Source organism: Zophobas morio, unplaced genomic scaffold (assembly GCF_036711695.1).
Source record: "Zophobas morio isolate AGI-343-1 ecotype UQ-CSIRO unplaced genomic scaffold, CSIRO_AGI_Zmor_V1 ptg000010l, whole genome shotgun sequence".
In the NCBI taxonomy this organism is placed as follows: Eukaryota; Metazoa; Arthropoda; class Insecta; order Coleoptera; family Tenebrionidae; genus Zophobas; species Zophobas morio.
Window position 1 is genome coordinate 6,140,090 of NW_026972115.1, and position 18,406 is coordinate 6,158,495.

The window sequence follows — 18,406 nt, forward strand, 5'->3', positions numbered from 1 at the left end:
CAATAGTGTATAAAAGTGTAAGTGATAGCTAAAACCAGGAAGTGGTTGTAGCGGTAATAATAAATATGTAGTGGTGTTATTAACCAACCACCGTAGTGACTATCAGAGAGGACATCACAATAGCAATCACAGAAAAAAATGACAAAGATGTCAATGCCAAATAATGGCAAAATTGAAAAATTTAATTCATTCAATTTATTTTAAAATTCCCGGCTACAAAAATCTAATGCAAAATAAACATAATAGGCATGCAGTCGGCACGTTTCCGACAGCGAGGGAAGTACGGTCTAAACTTTTTAGTCCAATTTTTTTTTAAATTCAGGGTTCAGTGATCAATGGCGTTTATGATAAATTGAAAATAAGTAGCATATATTTTCTATATTTACTAAGCAGTTACATTCCAAGTTACTAAAAATGGTGATTTATATCTACCGCGTATAAAAAAACACTATAGCAAACCAGTTCGATCAGGTAAAATTCTGGTAAGTGTTAAATTCCCGTATATACTCAAGAGCGACCTGATACAAATATCTCAGTTGTTCCTGGAAAAAAAAATTAGCACAAAATCAAAAAATCGAAACTAGTCACTCACAGTGTGTTCGACGAACTGTGGCCGACTTTGTTTCACGGTTCTAACGGCAGTAAAAACGTCGCAACAATTATCTAAATTGATTTTTTCGAGCACAAACGCCATCGCCACGAAAAGTCCGCTAGCAGTTGCCCCGTCGCTGAAATTCAACCCAATAAAAAAACTAATCACACTATTGCCTCGACTTACTAGCAACTGACAACAATTTTCCCTTTACACGTCATAATCTTCTGCCAAACATGAATTAAATCCTTAATATTCGAAGGCTTAAGTGTTTTCCGTCTCCAATTTTTCAGGTCTATTACAATGACGATCTTCGTTTTGTCTTCCGTCGTTTTCCCTACTTTGAGTCGTCCTAAGTTGTATGAAGGGTTGTCAGTTTCTTGATTGAAGAAAACTAATTTCATCGAATTGAAGGTCCAACTACCTTCGTTCTCGTTGGGCCAAAATTTCGGGCAATCCTGGAATACGATAACGTAGTGTTTGAATCGGACTAAATTTAGAGATGTTACCACGTCTTTGTCGTTAATTGTGTTCAAAGACAAGATTGTGTCAATTTCGTATTCATGAACTAGTTTCCAGAAGTCTCCAACAGTGTTGGGTAGGGGTTGTTGCGTTACGATGAATTTTTTGGGACATTGGTAGCCGTCCACGGTTACAGCGTTGATGTAGTTGGAGGAATCGCGCGAAGATATTGGCAAATAAATTTGGGAAGGGCCTATGCGAATGAAGAAATGCGTTTATTTTCGACTCGTGAGAAATAAGAGTCATTTCGTGTTATACTTACCCGGCAAGATTTTAGAAAACCGATTTTTGGATTTTTCTTCGTCGGTAAGTTGCGCGGTTGTTTTAAATTGAGGTCTCTTGTTTCGTGTCAGACATTTGAGCATGTGTTTTATGTTGAAGTCAATTAAAGCGTTTTGTACCTCCTCTTCAAAATTATCACCAATGGAAATAGAAAAATCTTCTCCGAAGAAGTACTCTAATATGACTTGATGCGAAAAAATGTACTGTTCTACGTTGCTCACCAGCCCAACCCTTTGGTCTCTTATTCGCTTCAAAACCCCAAAAAAGTCCAACTGCTTTTCTTTCGTACCCATTTTAATGAGAATGTCGCATAGAATGAAAGTACCCGACCTGCCACACCCTGCACTGGATACATTTTAAAGTCATATACAGTGTTAGAAATTGTTTAACTTACTTGCAGTGTACGACTACGGGAGTGTTCTGTTCCAGTTGCAATGGATTTTTCACGAATGCAACAAACTCAGAAACGTACAATGGTACTCCGTGGTCGGGCCAGGCTGTGTATTGGAAGTGGTCAACCAAACGACTTTGCTTATTAAATATTACTTGAAACTCCCGATGGATGTAGTGCGAAGTCGATTTTCGAGTAACACTCTCAACGACGAAATCTCCAAACCTGAAACGAGAGTTATCTTCTGGCCAATATTTTTCACTCTTGACGCGCCCGTTTTCTTCGATTTCGGTCAACATCACTATGATTTTGACATTCTCTTGCCAGATCATGTACCAAAAATCGTGCACGGTGGACGCCAAAGGGGCTTGAGTGGCAATGAAGGCTTTTGGGACGTCGTAACCCTGGACAATTTTACTCAAATCGAAGTCTGGTCAAAGAGATACTTACGTTGACGTAATTTGCATTGATGTAGTCTCCCTCGCTGTTTCCTTGCAAAATTACTCTAGTGTCGTCATCTAGAAACGAAAAAATGGTTAGATTAGTAAATGTTTTAAACTATACTTACATGGCAAGACATTGTTGTAGCGGTTTTTGTTAGCGTTTTCGTGTAACTGGCCTTGTTGACAATTTGTAACCCTTGCTCTAGGTACCGCCTGAAAAGGGTTGTTTTTAAGAACGCAACGAATGGTTTTAAGCTGACCTCAAATTGTCGTGTTATTATGTTGTCATCTGGGTCATCGTCGAGCGCAGTTGAGAAGAAATTCGCAAAATGGTTGATCTTCACAGGTCCAAAAGAAAGATCCCTTTCGTTGTTGTTGAGCATAAGTGCTTTTTTTTCTTTAAGGTCTGGGAATTTTATGCTTGGTATGTTTTTTAATTTTTTCGGTGTATATGCTTGACTTTTTCTCCTGTAACGACATAAATAGGTAACAATTTTTACTGGGCGTTGAGTAAATTAACCTGTAAATCAAGAATCCTAGAGGGAAGGCAGCGAGAAGGATTACTCCTAGCACAACTGCCGCAATAATAATATTTGTTTTTGATGTAATATTGCGTTTTTCAGTCGCTGTAAATTCGATATGTATTTCTTCATGGTCTATTTTTAGAAAATAAGATTGATTTGCCACGTCTTGGAACTTTGAGTGGATGTCGCATGATGGGTTATTTTCCGTGCAAAGAATTTTGTCTTCCGAAGGACTAATTAATCCTTTCGCCTCGTGTTCCTCCTTCATTCTATTATGTTGTTTTATTGTAATGTTGTAATTCGTATTTCCTTGTGTTTTTGATTTTGGTTTTACTAAATGACATTTTTCTGTACACCATAATATAAACGCTTGATTCGACAATTTAGAAACGGGTTTAGAGACTACGAAATAAATCGTTGCTTTTTCACCATCATGAGCGCCTGGTGCCCAAGCAATGAACTTGTATTTATTACCATATTTGATTTTAATCTGAAAGGATCACGTTGTTGAGTGGTGTAGAAGAAATGTAGAGTATTATACAGTTTTGTTATACTTTATCTCATTGGAAACTTGGATCGTATCATTTTCTGTCCCACTGCTGCTGTGTAGTACTGTATAAAATTTTTCAATTTTTCCATATGTGTAAAGTGGGTACTCCCATCTGAGTATCACTTCGTTCGTTGATTGTGGACTTAATTCGATCCGCAAATTGTGAGGTGCTTGAGTTACTGTAAAATCAAATTAATTTATTACGTTTCCACAAATAAAAGACGAACCATTTTCGACATTTATTGTAAAATTGGACTCACTCCATTCAGCAACTTCGTAGTTTTTTGCTCGAACCTAAGACAGTTTTTTTTTATTTGGCACGCTTCAAACTTATGTCAGCTATATATGTATGTTTTAAAACTGACTTTTTTTCTGAAAATGAAACTTATAACTGTTGTTTTATTATTTGTGTTAAGAGGTGCGTGAGCTAGCTAGCTAGTGACTCTGGATTATAGTTCTTTTATTAGTATATTTATATAATCCTTTCCAAGTGCATTTATATTGTAATCAAACGTGCGATCACTTTTTCCTAAGAGAGTTTTTATTATTGGTAAGTCTTAGTTTTTGATATCATGTGATAAGACGATTACTTGAAGCCGCCATTTGCTCTGTTTTTACCTTTGTTCTCTCTTTTTCTTTCCTAAGGTGTCACATACACATATTCCGCTGTCTTATTACCCTTGTTTGTTTAATTGATAAGTCGTTACGACAGGCACCGTCAACGTGAAGAGTGTGTCCCTGTAATATCCTTTATTATTTCTTAATTTTATTCATTAATTTAAGATCTGTATTTGATTCTTATCACTGCACGATGCCTAATTTTTGTCTGAGTTGCAACTCAGCAATTACCCCGACAACACCCTCAATTAAATGTAACGGATTTTGCAAAAAATATTGCCATATAAAGTGTTCGTCTTTAACCGATGCTGAAGTAACTGAAGTTATTAAGAACAGTTTGACATGGTCTTGTGAAAAGTGTACTCAAACCAAAACTAATAATGAACAACCCAACCATTCTATTACAGCTGAAGTTATTGAAAGTATTATGGCAAAGCAGTTAGAGTTATTAAAAAAAGAACTGCAACAATCAATGGATGATCACTTTAGACAGTTGAATGATCGCATTGCCACAGTCGAAAATAATGTAAAAATCATACAGGATGAATGGGCCGAATTCAAGAATAATAATAATAATTCAGTGGAAAACAATGAAATTAATTTAAATAACGTTGTAGCAGAAATAGAGGAACGCAAACAACGAAGCTGCAATGTCATGCTGTTTAATATCCCGGAATCGACTGCTGCTGAACTAGCAGGAAGAGTTGCTGAAGATCTGCAAAAAGTGATGTCTATTTTAACACCCTTAGGTACGTTTCCTCAGCCTAATAAAATGATTAGGCTTGGAAGCAAGAAACCTAACGTAAAGAGGCCACTAAAAATTATCTACGACTCTGAGACCGCGGCAAGAGAAATTTTAAGGTCAAATAAGTCTAATCCCAACCGGGAATATCATTTTCGTCCAGACTTAACCGTATTGCAACGAGATTACAATAATCGAGTGAGAAAAGAATATCTTGATAGAACTGCTAATGGAGAATCTGATATTGTCTTAAAGTACAAGAATAATTGCCCGTTTATTGCTAAACAAAATGTAAAAGGAGGTCCATCAAAAAAGTAGTTCATTTTTATTATCACAATGTGGGTGGGATGCGAAGCAGACTTAAGGAATTTTCTCTTAATGCTAACTCTAGTGTTTATGACATAATTATTATAACAGAAACTTGGTTATTCGATGAAATATCAAATGAAGAATTGCAACTAAGTAATTATAATATTTATCGCACGGATCGGGATTTGAAGAGGACCATGAAATCAAGAGGTGGGGGTGTGATGGTTGCTGTTAATAAGAGTTTAAATTCATCTGAAGTTTACTTGGGTACCAGTGTTGAAAGCGTTTATGTTAAAATAAATACTGGTGATTTAAATTTGATTGTTGGGGGCGTGTATATTCCTCCTGCTTCTGATCTTAACACTTATAATACTCACTGTTCAGAGTTGGAAACCATCTACTCTCAATTTTCAGATTTTTCGTTTATAATTGCTGGGGATTATAATCTTGCTCATCTTGTATGGGAAAACAACAAAGTAAACTTAGATTTGCTGGGTAACTCGAAGGATTATTATGATGTCATTAATGCAACATACTCTTTTTTAAACTTGCTACAAGTTAACGAAATTCCAAATAATAGAAACGTTTTCTTGGATCTAATCTTTACAAATATCACAGATATAAAAGTCTGCGCTGCCATTGATTCGATTCTCCCGGAAACTTATCATCATATCCCATATCATTGGTCAGTCTACTCATCATATGATTTTAAGAATGTTACTTCTGAATATGTAATTTTTGATTTTGCAAATGGTAATTATCATCTTCTCAATGAATTTATTGCTTCTGTGGATTGGAAATTTCTTTTTGATGGTCTTGAATTTGAGGTGATGGTTTCTACCTTTTATAATATTATTTTCACTGGCATTGAAAAATACATTCCTAAAAAAACTATTAAATATTGTTCTAGGTCTTTTCCTAAATGGTTTAATAAAGAATTAATAGATTTGTGTCGTGACAAAAAGGTTGCTCATTCAACCTACATTAAATCTGGAAAATATGCGGACTATTTACATTTTAAAGCGTTAAGAAGTAGATGTAAAGATCTTAGCGCACGTCTTTATAATTTGTATCTGGTAAATGTAAATAATAGTATTACAGATAATCCGAAATATTTTTGGAAATTCGTTAATGATAAGAAACAGTCTCGTGGCATCCCGAATGAAATGAGTCTTTTTCATACGTTTGCCAATGGTGGAGAAAATATCTCTAACTTATTCGCTAAATTCTTTTCATCAGTGTATGTTATTGATGACAATAGCAACTCAGACTTTAACTTCAGCCTTGATGGAGAAGTATGCGATAGTGGATTAAATGTAAATCTTGCTGAAATATTTGAATATATCTCTCAATTAAAGTCTTCTTGCAATCCTGGTCCAGACGGAGTGCCTAGTATTCTGCTAAAAAACTGTGTTTTTTCAATCTCATTACCATTGTTTTTGTTATTTAAGACTTCTTTATCTTTAGGGAACTTTCCGACAATTTGGAAAAACAGCTATGTAACTCCCATCTTCAAATCAGGCAATCGGAGTAAAATTGATAATTATAGGGGGGTATGTAATCAGTCAGTAATACCAAAAATATTAGATTTTATTGTGGCCAAACAATTACAGTGGATTTCTTCGTCTCTTATTTCTGAGAAACAAAATGGTTTTTATAAAAACAGATCAACATTAACTAATTTGATGGAATACTACTGTTATCTTAATGATGCTTTCTCTCGAAAAAGTCAAATAGATTCTTTATATGCTGATTTCTCAAAAGCGTTTGATAAAGTCAATCATAGGTTACTTATTTATAAGATGACTAAATTAGGTTTTAGTGGGAAGACTATCAAGTGGCTAACATCGTTTTTATTTAATAGATCTCAGCAAGTTAAAATTGGTAATCATTTGTCTTCTCAATACTTTGCATTTTCTGGTGTACCACAAGGTTCACATTGTGGACCTATACTGTTTCAAATTTTCGTTAACGATTTGACAATTGGATTTCAGCACTCTAAATTCTTACTATATGCTGATGATCTGAAATTATTCAGAACTATTCAATCTGTTGATGATGCTTTAGATTTTCAACTAGACCTAAATACTCTGCATAAATGGACAGTGAGCAATTTACTTCCGTTGAATTTGAAAAAATGTTGTATAATTTCTTTTTTTAATGTCAAATCAGTGTTGTATTTTGATTACCAATTAGGGAAATCGTCAGTAATTCGTGTAAATGAAGTCAAAGATTTAGGAATCATTCTAGACTCCAAACTTACGTTCAAGGAGCATTTTCATTATATATTCAATAAATCAATAAGCATGCTGGGGCTCATTTGGCGTCACTGTCGAACATTATCTGTCTCTGCTCTTAAAACCTTGTATTTTTCTTTGGTGCAGTCAAATCTTCAATATTGCTCTCCTGTATGGTCGCCATTTTATAAGAAAGATATCGACCTTTTAGAAAGAGTCCAGAAAAAATTTCTACGACTGTTGGAATTCAAACTTAATCGGGTCCATCAAAGAGGGGATTATACGTGGATTATGTGTAATTTGAAAATATTGTCATTAGAGGATCAACGTAAAATGTACGATGTTTGTTTTCTTCATGGGCTAGTTAATGGTTACATAGACAATCCTAGCTTGTTGCGTCAACTAACATTTCTAATACCTCCTTCAAATAGTAGAAAAACTCGGAGCACAGTGATATTTAGGGTACCTGTGTCCACGACTAACAAATCGCAAAATCATCCGATCAAACGTATGATGGAAACGGCTAACAGGATGGCGGACAATTCAACATTTTTATTATTTGATTGTGACAGATCAAAATTCAAATCTAGAATTAAGTGTATTTTAGGTCTGTAAATTAAAGTGTATGATAGAATGTTAGTATTTAAGTTTAATTCATTTTCAATTCTTTAAGAAAATTATTAGTGAAGGGTTTATAAGTATATAGATTTTATTTACTTAATTAGTTTGTTTTTTTTTTTTTCTGTATTTTCTAAGATAATTTCAATTTGTATAGTTTATAGTATTGTAAATTGGGGTTTTCCCGTCAAATTAAATTAAATTAAATTAAAATTAAATTAAATAAAATTCTTACAAACTCACCGTCACTGTGCAAACCCTAACTTTTTCTTTTCGCCGTATAATTGTGCACTGAAATTCGGGCCACATTTCGCAAGAAAACGTACGATTCGTTAAAGTAAGAATTGACTTTTTATCGCTGAGAGTAACATTGTACGCTTCTATTTTTCCTGTTGGTGGAAAGGATTCCTTCCATCTTATAAACAAAGTGTCTTCGTCACTAGAATATAAATGTAAAGTATTTACTGGTGGTGGTGCTGCAATGAACAAAAATAATGAATTCGTTAATTTTAAAGAGATAAATGCTCATCCACCTGACGGCATTGATTTCGTTAAATAAGTTTGTTTTTTGTCATGCTGACCAGTCCTTTTTGCAATTATTGTGATGTTGTATTCCATAAAAGGTGATAAACCCTTTACATCTCTAGTAATGTTACTTGAATAGTGTAGTAAATGATACGGATCAATTTTCGTAGATTCGTTTGTACACCACTCGCTTATGCATATAACTTCAACTGAATAATTCAACGGTCCAGTAAAATTGTGGCATTTGTTTAATTCGAGGACGATTTGATTTTTCAAGAAGGTAACATTTCTTGGTAGTTCGGCGGGAAGTATTTCTCTCGTTGAATTTTGAAGAATTACAGTTGTTTGCTCTTTGAATTCATCGCTTCCATCTTTTATAATGAACAAGTTGATGCTGCATATTTTGAAGTGTTTCATAGTTAGTGCAATAGTTGTTGTAGATGTGGTGTTATATTCTTCCTCTGCTTCGTCGGCGCAGAATGATTTTTTACACTAAAAATGTAAACAGATGCAAACGCATAATCTTATTAAAAACTGTACTTAAAGACAGAAAAAAAAAATTTAAATCATACATGATGGCACTCAAAGAGAGGACAGATAGAAGCTAAACAACGTTATTTTTTAACTTTAGCGAAATAAGAAAAATAAAGAAACACTACTTAGAAAAGAACAACAAAAAGGCAAATTTAAATAACTTAATTACAAAAGGTAATACAAGTTACCCAGAAAAAGATAAATAAAAATTAGGGTGATGAACATATATCAACGAAACAGAATATTCACTTTACAAACACTAGTAGGTACATTTATTAATACAGAGATACGCACTTTTGAATATAAAGAAATATAGAGATAGTAACGAAGCAAAGATTTTTTTAATGGAAATGTGCCAAAAATATGCAGAAGTTCTAAAGCTTGCAGGGGTTAGACGGAGAGGAAACTTGCTAAGCATAGAAACATAATTCAACCCATTTTGTGGTGTAATAATATTATCTATGTTTATACCCTGTGTGTTATCTTGTACATAGTTTCATCTGGGTCATGTTTAATCCAGTTTAATACGATGGTTTCTTCGTGTTTCACATGTGCAGTCAAAGATTCTAAAATTGTCTTTTTAACTACAGGGTGTTTTTAAAGATATGCAAAAAAAATTGGTAAATTCAACCATCTTGGAAAGCTATACAAAACTTTCCCATACACCATACTTTTATTGCGCCAATGACAAATATGAATAAAGTGCAAGGTGTACATTATTAATGGATTTCAAGCAACTAGCCTAAAGTATTAGTCAACAATGACAAGTAAAAAGTCATAATTTGTTTCTCGCTGGTCAAGTGTTTTAGAAACGACATTAGCATTTTTTTGAGATGTTGAACAACGGCATTGAAAGTTCCACGATCTGATAAATTCCGACTGGAGAAAGTTTCACCACAGAGACGCCGAGTTTCAAGACCATTTCCAAATGTTCTGCGATACATTAAAGACCAGGTCGGTCATTTCGGCATTTGTATAACTTTGCATTTCTCAAGAAAACCTCTTTGAAAGTTTCTCTTTCTGTTGCCGAACTAAGATTATTGTTCTTTACTTGAAAGTCAAATTAGCCCGCCGCAAATGTTGCCAAACAACGAATTGCCGTAAATCAGTAGCACACGCCCAGTTTTGATCCATTTTTAGAGAATTTTGTCTCAAAAACGAAAGTTATTTGGAGTTTATGACATGTGTTTTCATGTCTAATTTTCCGTTACTTTTTTACATATCTTTCAAAAACACCCTGTATTGTATTGTTATATTAGTTACTTACTTTTGTATACGGTTAACTTCGGGATGGTATCTTGTTGAAAAGATGAATTATGGCTAACCAATATTATTCTAAACTGATAAGAATCATTCCGCGAAATATTTATTGGAAACGATTCCTTATTTTTTGTAATAGGGAATTGGTGGTCTGTGTAATTTTCGAACCCATCGTTGCTGTCAAGCTGGCAACATTACATAAAAACAAGCAACAACTTACTTAGATGTAATGTACCTTTCTCCACTGAATATAATAATGTTCTGCCTTCTCTTCGTCTTGTCCATATTCAATATTTGTTAAAATTTTTATCGACTCGTCGTCACTAGGTTCTAAAATAGGTGCCTTTTTCACGACGGGAAATTTATACACACATTCTTCCCCGAAGTACTGTGCCTTACATTTTTGACATCCGGTTTTCTTATCACATTTTTCGCAATTAGTACAATTTTTCAAACAATCTAATCCCCAAGAATTTTCTCCACATTCTAAAATAAGAAATAGTTATTGTAACTGTTTTCAGTTGTTTACGTAACACCTTCTCTACAGTTTTCTCCCTTGAAACCCCAGGCACAGTGACATTTATTTTCTGACAAACATATTCGATGTTCCTCACAGTTGGGATATTTCGGTCCCAAAACTTCATCGCATTTAATGTTACATTTTTCTCCTAAAGAGGCTTTGGTGCAAAGTTTATTTGAAGAGTTCGTTTGTTTTAGTTCCGCACACTTCTGGGTAGTCCAGGATGTACTCAAGTTGGTCCGATAAATAACTGAAAATCATTTTGTAGCTAAGGTTTATACTTACGCATTTCGAGATGAAAGTATTCGATCCGGTGTTTAGTTTAATTTAGCAAAAATGTCTACCTGTTTCGGAACTACAACTGTGTATATCATGAATTGTCCAATAACCCTCGTTACCGTTGTCGTCTCGTCCCCTGTCAATCGAAAGCGTTTGATTAATCGCTTTAGGATCAGTCCTTATTTCGTATTTTTTCCACTGTTTTAATTTGTTCTTCTCGTTAAATCCAGTTATTTTTGTAATGCTATTTGCTGGTTGTACCGAAATATTCAGGTAACATCCTTCATCAACAGAAACATAAAAAGAGACGCAGCTCATAGATGTTATGTTAATGTATGATGGTTTTGTGCTAGTTGTTGTGCAGTATAGAAATTGATCTGCAAAATATAGCTGTTATATGATTGTTATCTTAGGATCAAGTTCTTACATTTATGTACTTTAATATTGAAATTGTCTGGAGAAAATTTTACCCAATCCGGTTTAAAGTCCAGTTTTGTTACATTAATAACATTGTTGTTTTCAGTGTTGACTAGACTCACATGTGTATTATTTTTTATTATTTCGTAGTGCTCCCACTGACAAGCGGTGTAGGGACCATTCAACTTCAACAGCGGAAAATTAGTGAACTTTAGAAATGCGTTTTTGTCACATACTCACATGTCGTATTGTTATGTTTGTAGAGTGTTGGTAACTTCTGTCATGTAAAAGAATGTTCGAATGTTGTTTGAAACATAATGAGAATCGATTTTCAAGTCTGACACCTGTAGTGTCTGGCCTAAAATCTGAGAAACCGTAAAGAAATCTCCTTTCGTTGTGTGATTTACTTACTTGTCCAACGTTGGTCAAGTACTGGCCGAAAGTCAACACTCGACTTTCTGCATTGCCAATCATTATCATATATATTGGTTATTTCATGAATTGCCCGTTCAAGTTTTACAAGGTCATCGGCATTCGTTACGTATATAGTGGAGTTAACAGATTTATCTGTTAAAACACACGTGATACTCGCATCTTTAATTAATGTTATCACTTCGGCTGAAATTAACACACTCGCGACAACATAATTGTACAAAAGTAACTTCATTTTCTTCCATTCACTATGATCTGAGTAGAATTAGAAAAATTAAATAAGGAGTGTTATGATCCAAAACTGTAAATTTCAAAACATCATAGCAGGCTGTTCTTTTGCTTATTCGTTGCGGAGTTGTCATAGCAACAATGTCAAATATTCAAAATATTAATTCGTGATACCAGTTCAATCACATTGTTGATATTTCTTTTGAAAATAATGTGTGAATTAGAGCGTAGGAAGAAAATAATTGACAAATGGATAAAAAACAATTGTTAAAACCATCTGCAAGAATCGCGCTATGTCTGTTAGGGATGTGGCAAAAAAATGCCGTACGAACGAAGGTATGGTGCAAAGAGCTAAACAGCGTGCGAGTATGAAAACTCATAAGAAATAAAAAATACCAAAACTGTCGGGAAAACAGCGTAAAGTAATTAAAACTAGAGCCCGTAAGCTGTACTCCTTAATTTGTTAAAAAAATTGTTGTTTTGTTTTGGATGACGAAACGTATGTCAAAACGGACGACATTGCCAGGGCCTAGTTATTATACACCATTTGAAGGAGAAATTCTTTCAGAATCTGAGACTTCCATTGCTAGGGACAAATTTGGTACTAAATACTTGGTATGGCAGGCCATTTGTCAGTGCGGTTTGAGGTTTTCATAATTTGTTACTAAAGGAACTATTTCGGCAGAAGTATATATTAAAGTATGTTTAAAAAAAAAGATTGGTACCCTAAGTGGTTTCGTGGTCCAGCGGTAAAGTTACTTGCCCGGAAAGCATAGAGACGTGGGTTCGACTCCCACCGAGGCACAACATTTTTCTCTGCTTACCTACACCTTCATTCAAAAACAGAATGGTGCAACGATGTTTCGGCCAGATTTGGCCACTTCTCATTATGCCAGGGCGACGATTGCTACCTTAGAAGAGCATGGTATTGATCGAAAGATATTGGTCTATAGCTAAAAAGAAACTGAAAACAACTCAAAAAACAGCGAAAGATGAAAAAGATTTTGTCTTAAACTGGACTGGAGCAACCAAGAATATTGAAAATGACACTATCAGAAACATTATGAAAGATATTAGAAAGAAGATTAGAAAACAATGGGACGGAGCTTAACTGATATCGTTGTTTACTATAGAATCTTACTTCAAGAAACAGTCTTTTAAATAAAACAAAAATTAGTATTATACCTTTTCAAATAAAGCCGTTGCGTGACTTTGAATTTTACCGATTTTTTTCGTTACACTCCTTATATAATGAGTCACATCACATTGAAAGAGTACAGTGTTCGCAAACAAATCGTTATCATGATAAATTTTTTGTAGTTACTCGTTGTTACGTCATGCCATTTCTGGGTAAGGGCGACGTTTATCTATGCGATAAAAGGTACATTTTAGTGTATTAGGTAGCAATTTATAGACATATTTTTTAAGTCAATAATATTGTTGTAATTTGAAACGAATAAATTTGTATGGTCTTTATTAGTCGTTAGAGAATTATTTGCATTGCATTTTTCTTACTGTTAAATTTAACTTAACCTACTCTTCACTAATAAATGAATTCAATATTAATTTAATTGATTTAAAGTACGACTTCATAAATATTATATGCTGCTTCATAAAGAAATCTAATTTGTTCCTAAAACAGAAATTACTAACGTATAAACTTACAGGATTTTTTAAAAACTCAGCGCAGCCTTGTTTGGCGGTGTAGGCGGCCTCAAAAATGTCGCAAGAACGATGCTTATTAATTTCCTCCAACAATGAAACCAACACTACAAAAAGGCCGCTAGCTGTTGATCCATCGCTGTAAGTGAAGAGCATCTTTAGGCCAGAAACTTGAATAGTCCTTAGGTGATAATGTGTAATAGTAATACTTAAGGAACATATATACAGGGTGCCGCATCCAAGTCTGGATATAGGGAATTAACATGGGAATTGGTTTTTATTTTATAATATCTCCCCAGATCACTTTAAAGCTATTATTGAGTGAGGCCTTTGTGGAGGTCGAAGAGGACTATCGGCCAGTATTTTTTTCAAATCGTTGCATCGCGCTCATTCACTGTAAAAAGGTTTTAAAAATCGTATTTTGAAATTCGCGCCCGATCCGAATTGTCGCGAAATGTTCCGTCGCACTGTCGAAGTTCGGCGATCGCGTCTTTCCATTAATTAACCATGCAAAATCCAAATGTCAAAGTGAAATTAGAAATTATTCTTAGAAATCCCTGTATGCTTACTTCGTAGTTGTGATTTGTTCCATTTAACCATACTACTATCTCGATTTCGTGGCTTATAACTAAATTCCAGAAACTGCGTGGTGTATTTTGTGAAGGTTTTTCTGTTACAATGAATCTTCTGCGAAAATTAAAGCAGTCCACAGATTTAGCCCACAGGCTGCTTTTCAAACCTAACACAGTTCAACACATTTGTAACATTCCTCTGTAAACTTACACAATCATCTATTGAGTCAACGCTCATAAATAACTTAACATCATCTGCAAAGAAAAGCGTTTCACATGAAATAACACTCGCCAGGTCGTTGATAAAATTCAAGAATAACAAAGGTCTCACATTGATTGGAGCCCTGGGGCACTCCAGAATTTGGTTTAAAAGTGTGAGACTTATGATTTCGATATTTGACATATTGGACACGGTTAAATAGGTATGATTGAAATAACTAATAAGAGAATCTGAAAGAGCAAAATATTTAAATTTATCAATCAGAAAAAAATATCTGTCTGATCAAAAGCCTTCTGGAAATCGAGGTAAATAAGCATCTACTTGCTGATGAGTGCCAATTGCTTTTTAATGAGAATGTCGCACAGAATGAAAGTACCCGACCTGCCACACCCTGCACTGGATATACAGGGTGTCTCAGAAATAAGTACATTAATTTTAACCAGTAACAGAACTCGTGAAACGGAACAACTTTTTTATCTTGCATTTTTTCGATAACTCAAGTCGAATTTCGAATTTTCCCACCCATATATTCACGAGCCGTCTATGTTCGCCTTAAATAATAACTTAAATAATAGCAACACTACAACAATGAAGAAGGTACCGTAGCAACCGTTTTGACACTGACAATCATTTTTATGTCAATGTTTTTATTAAACGTTGTCTCTTTAAAGTTTGTTTGGCAGAGATTTATAATTTGTAGACGAAATGTGTTGAAATGGCTTTGTTTTCAAATCTGGAATGCACCGATATCGTTTTAACGTACGGTGAAGCTCGGGAAAACGGCACTCGCGCCCAACGAATTTTTTCAGAAAACCTTCCAAATCGTCGTCTGTGCGCAGTTTTAAGAACGTTGCAGCATTTTCGAGAGTACGGATCTTTTAAACCTGCACCTCAGGATCGGGGTAAGTTACGTAGTAATAAAATTGCTAATATTGAAGAGACTGTTTTGAAGAGTGTCGAAGCTCGACCGAGCACTAGCACGTCTAGTGTGATGTATCGGAGAGTAGTATTTGGAGGATACTCAGAGAACAAATGTACTCTTTCCATTAATAGAAAAATAAACGAACAAGCAAATTTTGTATCTCTTATACCATCAACTGATGAGGTCGGTTACACGAGGGAAGGTGTTCAACACCCACATTTGGGCCGATGAAATTCCGTACGCCATTAGGGAGCAAGATTTTCAATTTCTCTCTAAATGTTTGTCACATTGACACGCTTAGGAAAATACGTATCCTAGTAACTGTTTTTGACCATAAATTATTAATTATAATAATTATTAGTGTCCATGGGTGACTGAGGATCCATGGGCGGGTAACCTTAATTGGGGTATAACTTTAACAATTTTTAATTTGATAATAATTAAAAAGTTCTTGACAAAATTCTACTAAAAAAAGTTGTTGAGTTAAATGAGCTCTATAACTGATTAAAATTAATGTACTTATTTCTGAGACACCCTGTATATACGTACTATTTTAAAGTCATAGCCAGTGTTAGAAATTTTTCAACTTACTTGCAGTGTACGACTACGGGAGTGTTCTGTTCCATTTTCAATACATTTTTCACGAATGCAGAAACGTACAATGGTACTCCGTGATCGGGCCAGGCTGTGTACTGGAAATGGTCGACCAAACGACTTTGCTTATTAAATATTACTTGAAACTCCCGATGGATGTAGTGCGAAGTCGATTTTCGAGAAACACTCTCAACGCGGAAGTTTCCAAACCTGAAACGAGAGTTATCTTCTGGCCAATATTTTTTACGCCTGACGCGCCCGTTTTCTTCGATTTCGGTCAACATTACTATGATTTTGACATTCTCTTGTCAGATCATGTACCAAAAGTCGTGCACGGTGGACGCCAAAGGAGCTTGAGTGGCAATGAAGGCTTTGGGGACGTCATAAGCCTGGACAATTTTAATCAGGTCGAAGTCTCGTCAAAGAGATACTTACGTCGACGCAGTTTGCATTGATGTAGTCTCCCTCGCTGTTTCCTTGAAAAATTACTCTAGTGTCGTCATCTAGAAACGAAGAAATGGTTAGATTAGTCAATGTTTTAAACAATTCTTACATGACAAGACATTGTTGTAGCGGTTTTTGTTAGTATTTTCGTGTAACTGGCCTTGTTGACAATTTGTAACTCTTGCTCTAGGCACGCCTGAAAAGGGTTGTTTTTAAGAACGCAACGAATGGTTTTAAGCTGACCTCGAATTGTTGTGTTATTATGTTGTCATCTGGATCATCGTCGAGCGAAGTTGAGAAGAAATTCGCAAAATGGTTGATCTTGACAGGTTCGAAAGAAAGATCGCTTTCGTTGTTGTTGACCATTAGTGCTTCTTTTTCTTTAAGGTCTGAGAATTTTATGCTTGGTATGTTTTTTAATTTTTTCGGTGTATATTCCTGACTTTTTCTTCTGTAACGACATAAATAAGTAACAATAATTTTTACTGGGCGTTGAGTAAATAAACCTGTAAAACAAGATTCCTGGAAGGTAAACAGCGAGAAGGATTACACAACCGCCGCAATAACAATAATATTTGTTTCAGATGCAATCTTGATTTCTTCAGGCGCTGTAAATTCCAATTTCTTCCCGGTCTGTTTTGACAAAATAAGATTGGTTTGCCAGGTCTTGAACCTGTGAATGGATGTCGCATGATGGGTTATTTACCATGCAAAGTATTTTATCTTCCGAAAGAGAAATTAATCCTTTCGCTTCGTGTTCCTCTTTGATGGCATTATGTTGTTTTATTTTAATGTTGTAACTCGTATTTTCTTGTGTTTTTAATTTTGGTTTTAACAAATGACATTTTTCATTACACCATAATATAAAAGCTTGATTTGACAATTTAGAAATGGGTTTAGAGACTACGAAATAAATTGTTGCTTTTTCACCATCATGAGCGTTTTGTGCCCAAGCAGTGAACTTGTATTTATTACCATACTTGATTTTAATCTGAAACAATCACGTTGTTGACTGGTGTAGAACACATGTAGAGTATTATACAGTTTTGTTATAGTTTATCTCATTGGAAACTTGGATCGTATCATTTTCTGTTCCACTGCTGCTATTTAGTACTGTACGGAATTTTTCAATTTTTCCATATGTATAAAGTAGGTACTCCCTACTGAGTATCACTTCGTCCGTTGATTGTGGAGTTAATTCGATCCGCAAATTTTGAGGTGCTTGAGTTACTATAAAATCAAATTAATTTATTACGTTTACACAAATAAAAGACGAACCATTTTCGACATCTATATTAAAATTCAGCAACTTCGTAGTTTTTTGCTCGAACCTAGGACAGTTTTCTTTAGACAGCTTCAAAATTATGTCAGTTTACATATGACTGTTTTAAAACTGACTTTTTTTTTTAATGAAACTTATAAGATTCTTACAAACTCACCGTCACTTTGTAAACGCTAACGTTTTTTTTCCGCGGTATGTTTGTGCACTGAAATTCGGGTCACATTTCGCAAGAAACCGTACGATTCGTTCGAGTAAGAATTGACGTGTTATCGCTGAGAGTAAAATTGTATGCTTCTACTTTTCCTGTTGGTGGATAGGGTTCCTTCCATCTTATAGACAAAGTGTCTTCGTCATTAGAATATAATTGTAAAGTATTTACTGGTTGTGGTGTTGCTATTTGCAATGAACAAAAATAATGAATTTGTTAATGTTCAAAAGATGGATGCTCATTCACCACGGTTGCAAAGCTACTTCTAGACCACGCGTTTCAGAGCCCTCGACGCTGCGCATCTCGGGTTCTAATTTGCGCTCGGTTTAGAATTCTTAGCTTTGCAACCTTGGCTAATAATATACTATTTTCCACTAGTGGCCCATTTGAGCTTTGCGAATTTTCAAAATGTTTTTTTCTGAAGTGCATCAATAAAAACATGGACTCATGTCACTTTAGTAAGCTTTGGAATTTTGTTA

The 18,406-nt window shown here is 34.8% G+C and overlaps 2 protein-coding genes and 1 long non-coding RNA gene across 4 annotated transcripts; 1 reads left to right on the plus strand and 2 right to left on the minus strand.

Moving 5' to 3' along the window:
• Positions 1-363: 363 nt before the first annotated feature.
• On the minus strand, positions 364-13,294 carry LOC135126274 (uncharacterized). 2 transcript variants are annotated; one of them, XM_064052198.1, is made up of 23 exons: positions 13,209-13,294; positions 11,775-12,050; positions 11,604-11,728; positions 11,374-11,548; positions 11,012-11,323; positions 10,684-10,917; positions 10,383-10,633; positions 10,155-10,332; positions 9,359-9,453; positions 8,362-8,845; positions 8,072-8,304; positions 3,532-3,598; positions 3,296-3,483; positions 2,751-3,244; positions 2,491-2,698; positions 2,356-2,443; positions 2,238-2,305; positions 1,791-2,191; positions 1,377-1,741; positions 1,102-1,307; positions 779-1,050; positions 593-728; positions 364-542 (listed from the first exon to the last, which is right to left on the minus strand). In XM_064052198.1, the coding sequence occupies exons 2-23, from the start codon at positions 12,028-12,030 to the stop codon at positions 468-470; spliced, it is 4,911 nt and encodes a 1,636-aa protein (XP_063908268.1). In that variant the 5' UTR covers positions 12,031-12,050; positions 13,209-13,294; the 3' UTR covers positions 364-467. The 2 variants fall into 2 exon arrangements, with proteins under 2 accessions (XP_063908268.1, XP_063908267.1); XM_064052197.1 differs by lacking the exon at positions 13,209-13,294 and having other exon boundaries at positions 11,775-13,132.
• Positions 13,295-13,319: 25 nt separating this feature from the next.
• LOC135126290 (uncharacterized) lies at positions 13,320-13,955 on the plus strand. Its single transcript, XR_010280028.1, has 2 exons — positions 13,320-13,404; positions 13,691-13,955. It is a non-coding gene; the product is annotated as an uncharacterized LOC135126290 (long non-coding RNA).
• Positions 13,956-15,918: 1,963 nt separating this feature from the next.
• Positions 15,919-17,718, minus strand: LOC135126042 (receptor-type tyrosine-protein phosphatase zeta-like). The gene is made up of 10 exons (XM_064051831.1): positions 17,712-17,718; positions 17,480-17,667; positions 17,144-17,428; positions 16,988-17,070; positions 16,681-16,888; positions 16,552-16,633; positions 16,429-16,496; positions 16,315-16,382; positions 15,991-16,203; positions 15,919-15,934 (listed from the first exon to the last, which is right to left on the minus strand). Exons 1-10 carry the CDS (start codon positions 17,716-17,718, stop codon positions 15,919-15,921), a joined length of 1,218 nt encoding a protein of 405 aa, XP_063907901.1.
• Between the last annotated feature and the right edge of the window lie 688 nt (positions 17,719-18,406).